Below are 4,475 nucleotides of genomic sequence, written 5' to 3' on the forward strand. Positions count from 1 at the left end.
CCCCCTCGGAAGCGGGTTCAAAGCACTCGGTGCCAGAGCCCGGAGTTGGCCAAGAACAAAAGCAACAGGAAAACGCAAGCAGGAAGATGCGGCGTGCCGGGGTGGACGGGCACGGACCAACGAGGTACAACCCTTCAACTGCGACCGTATGTTCGTGGGCAATGTCTTAGCATGTCTCGCTCGTTGAGACCCCGGCTGGTTTAAGTCCCCCCCCCTGGTGCACATTGTCCCCTGGTACAGTTGCTATAGCAAAGGGCCGGGCGGAAGGCAGGCTGGGCGGAGAAGTTCTTGTGAACCGCAATCATCAACGCTTGCGGCTCACCCAGCCAGCAAACCTCAACCACTGGACTCCACCAAAACTGCTTTTATGTTAAATCCGCCGGCGATCAACCCAGCGCCGACCGACTTTGCGCTGAACTGTTAAAGAGACCGACCGTGCCGTGCCCTGCCGTGCGCCCCGGCTCGCTTCCGCACGCACCAAGTTCTGGTCCACTCGACTCACTGAAAAATCAACTCAGTGCTGCCCACAACCACGCACGCTTCGCTGCACTCCTTGCGTTTCACTCGTTCCTACACCAGAGAATACTGCACACGCCGCTAGGTCTCACGCCGCTAGATCTCATGCCGCTAGGTCTCCTCGCGCCGGCCATCGCGACAGGATAGGGTCTCGCGACCGGACTGGTTTTCGCGACAGTGTCATAAAAGAGCCGGAGAGCAGAGCCACAGAGCAGAGCCGGAGAACAGAGGCATAGAGCGGAGCCAGAGGGCAGAGGCAGAGGGCAGAGCCAGGGCCACGTCAGAGAATCGTACTTGTATCCTGCGGCTGCACCGCCATCAGACAGTTGGCCAAACACCTGCCCATGAAGGTCTTTTGAACTTTGGAGCCCAGGTTGACAATTTCAGGGTCGATGCCTCGTCCAACGAGAAATCTCATCAACTAAGCAAAGAGGCGTGGTTCCTTCTTGACAAAGAGGTTTGCTCCAGGAAAGTGACTGGGGTACCTCACCTCACTATAATCGGACTGACCCCAGGTATTGGACCCCAGGTATTGCACTGACCCCAGGTATTGCACTGACCCCAGGTATTGGACCGCCGAGCCCACGTGTTGGACCGCCGAGCCCACGTGTTGGATCGACCGGTCGTGCTATTACCATATCGGAGAAATGATTACAATTCCAGGTAAGTAAGTTGTAGGTTGTATGATTAAACAAAGGTTTGAGGTCCACGAGGAAAGTCTCGAAATCGTACTGACTCAGTCTCGTAGTTCCCAGAAACCGTCGCTGCTTCAACTGCATCGCCGCCAACTCCCCCGGGGGCACCTTGTAAATACCGCCACCAAAGAAGTACTCCTTTCCAAACACCTCGACTCCCGTGTGCCAGATGCCGCGGATATTCTCGCCAAGCAGGAACGGGGACAACATACGAGCACTTCAACAATTACAAGCCGGCGTGATCACATACGTATGGGCTGCCACTTACTATCCGTTGCTCATATCGTAGATGTTTAGGTAGACTGCATGCTCCGGAAAAAAATTTGACAGTTGAGCTCTTCTGTCATCATTCGCAGGAAGCATTAGCCCAAAAAAATTAGCGCAGTTGCTGCCGTGTTGGGTGGCCAGACCCCGGCTTCTTCATAGGCGACGGAGGCCCACCCTCGCTCTCGAGCGAGTTGAGGGCCAGATCGTGGTCAAACTCAGACTTTGGCGTCAGTTCGAAGGCAGGACTAGGAGCCCCACGACTGGGGGCTACAGGACTAGCGCCTCCTACAGACAACTGCACTTTATCGTCCGAACTGTGCAGTCGGTGACCGCCACCGAAGCTTCCTGCGTCGTCCCCGCGACGCACATCTTGGCCGCTGCCACCTGCACGGCCTTCCGCGCGACTCACATCGTCGCCAGTCGACTCCTGCTCATCACCCCCCGCCTGCCCCCCGCCTTGCCCAGCTTTCCCCTTGTCTTTGTGTCCCTCCGGCTCCGGAGCGTCTTGGGGGTCTGTACTAAACTGCGACACAGGATGCAAGTTTCCATAACGGTCGGTGTCCAACGGCTCGCCCCTGCGCGCGTTCGTCACGAAGCCTGCAGCCACCGCAGTGCGGGGCTGGGCCAACGCATCGAAAGTGTGCTTCACGTCGCCGGTCGCATTCGAGTCCCCCTCAGTCGGGTTCGGCTCTACATGACTCAGGCGCTCACTGCTCAAGTGGCCTTCGCCTTTCTTCAGAAACTGGTGGTGCATGTCTTCCCGTGGGGGAGGATCTTCCTCTTCGACAGAGGACTCGAGAACGGCGTCCTCCCTCAGTGCACTCACACCCTCTCGGGATTCGGCGTCCTCCCGTAGTGCAGCAGCGGGCACCGTCCGAGTGGCGGCGCTTCCGACCGGTTTGGCCAAGGCTGCGAAGGTCTTCTTGGACTCGCCGTGTGCGTCCGTTTGTACCGCTTCGTGGTCTGCCGCCCCGGTGTAGGCCAGGTGACCAGACCGCTGTTTCACGAAGTCGTGATGAGGTAGCTGGTTCATCTGCCGCCGCAACTCGCGCGCTGCCGGCGAGTTATCCTCAAACCGTGCCTTGTATAGATCCACGTCGTTTAGGTTAGCTGGGTGGGTCGTATTCATGGCGTCGTCAAACGACGCGTGGAGCACGGTCTCTGGGGCCTGGAAACTTTTCATGAAGGCACGCGTGGCATCCTTTGCATCCGATAGGTTCAGTCCTTGGAGGTGCAACCCGTGCTCCAATAGTCTCCGGTCGGGATCAATCAAGTCCTGTGGATTTACATCCTTAAAAACACTATATTCTTCGTGACTCCCACGATTCTCACCGGCTGTGCCAAACTCGGGTTTGTGCGCCGCACGTCTCTCAATTAGTGACGGCCCCACATAGATCCCTGCGTCCAGGCCGCTCGGTTCGACGGCGGATAGGCCAGAGTACATGGCGCCCTTGGCCGCGACCCCGGTGGCGTTCTTGGCATCCCGGTCGCTGCCGTATTCTGTCAGTTTCCTTACTCCAGCAGAGGAAGGGTTTCCCGCCGTGGGAGGGTGCTCCGCGGGGGCGACGGGTACGTCTTCAAGCGACGGTGGTTCGGCGTGCGGGGGTGGTGGTCGCGAGCGTGGCTCTGTAGCATTCGTTCGCCGCTTATCATTCGCGTCGTCTTGGGAGTGGTCGTTCCCGGCGTCTTGGTTGGTATCTTGGGTTTTATTGTTGTCTTGGTTCTGGTGGACTTGGTTGGGTGTCTTGGCTGCGTCGTGTTTGAGGTCATGGACGGCTTTAGGGGGCCTGATGTCCTGTGCGTCTCGTGCGGCCCTGGTGAGTCCGGTGAAGGGTTGTCTCGCGGCTTGTTCTGCGCGCAGTTTCGCGTGTGTCGGAGCAGGCTGCAGCGAGAGGGAGCCGGAGGCGCGGAAACGGGCGGGTCTGGCGAAGTAGCCGTCGCGGCAGTTGCAGCATTCTTCTCGCGCGCGTTCCAAGGCCGCCGTGCGCGCGTCCTGCGGCTGTGCGAATCTTCCCGGCTGCGCGATGTACTGGTCGCGGTCGCCGCCGCCCGCGTCGCCGGCGTACTTGACGTTCAGCGGCGGTCCGTAGCAGTACCAGCCGTCGGGCAGGTAGGAGCACTCCAGCGCCTCTCTGGCCGCCGCCGTTTCGGCCTCGGCTGCCGCTCGGGCGGCAGCTTCCTTGGTGGCGGCCTCGCGCGCAGCCTCTCGCGCGGACTGGTCAACGAGCCAGCCGCCCTCGCCGGCAGGTTGGCTGGCGTTCCGGCCACGTGCACACATGTGTCGGGCGGCGCGCTCGCCGGCACGGCCGCGGCCGCCGGAGTCCGAGCGGAGGTCGAGTTGGTGGTTGTGGAAGAGCGTGTGCCGCGCAGAATCGTTTTGTGCGCGCGCTGGACGCAGTGCGAGGTCGTGTTCGACGAGTGGTGCGAGCATGCCGTCTGCGACGCTGAGTGAGCTGCGCATGACCTGTCCGCCGGGGCGTGTGCGTTCGACGACGCCGGTCCAGATCTGGTCGCGTTTGGCGGGAAGCGGGTAGTCGAGCGAGACGGGTCCGAAGCTGCGCCCGAGTTGTTTGCGACCGCGTGGAAGTGCGTCGAAGGTTTGCGCCGAATTCGCCCGTCGCTCTGCAGACAACCGCCGGCCCGGACGGTAGCTCTCCCACGCGGGGGCCTTCGACCAGTGCACGGGAGCCGGGTCTGCAAACTCCTGCCCGTAGTCCTTCAGACACTGCGCCACACTCGACCCCGGTCCGCCGGACAACGCTGCACCCAAGCCACGCACCGGCCCCGCCGCTCCCGGACCACTCGGCCGGTTACCCAACCCCGTCACCTTCACCACCGACCGCACCGGAAACTGCGTAATGCGACCCGCCCACCGACGGGCCTCCGCCTCTCCCGGTTCCTCTGCACCCCTCCCCGCCTCCTCCACCGCAGCCGGAAACTCTGCCACTCGGGACGGGGAGGACGCCGTCCCCGGGGACGCCCCCGGGAGGGAGCCGG

General features: G+C 61.5%; 1 protein-coding gene across 1 annotated transcript; it reads right to left on the reverse strand.

Annotated features, from left to right (window-relative positions):
• Positions 1-796: 796 nt before the first annotated feature.
• On the reverse strand, positions 797-3,939 carry GNI_178290 (putative PPPDE peptidase domain protein; the record flags this gene model as incomplete). The annotated part of the gene is made up of 3 exons (XM_011135159.1): positions 797-937; positions 1,152-1,428; positions 1,622-3,939. 3 exons carry the CDS (start codon positions 3,937-3,939, stop codon positions 797-799), a joined length of 2,736 nt encoding a protein of 911 aa, XP_011133461.1.
• Positions 3,940-4,475: the final 536 nt, after the last annotated feature.

The sequence above is a fragment of the Gregarina niphandrodes genome (genome assembly GCF_000223845.1).
Source record: "Gregarina niphandrodes unplaced genomic scaffold scaffold00066, whole genome shotgun sequence".
Taxonomy (NCBI): Eukaryota; Apicomplexa; class Conoidasida; order Eugregarinorida; family Gregarinidae; genus Gregarina; species Gregarina niphandrodes.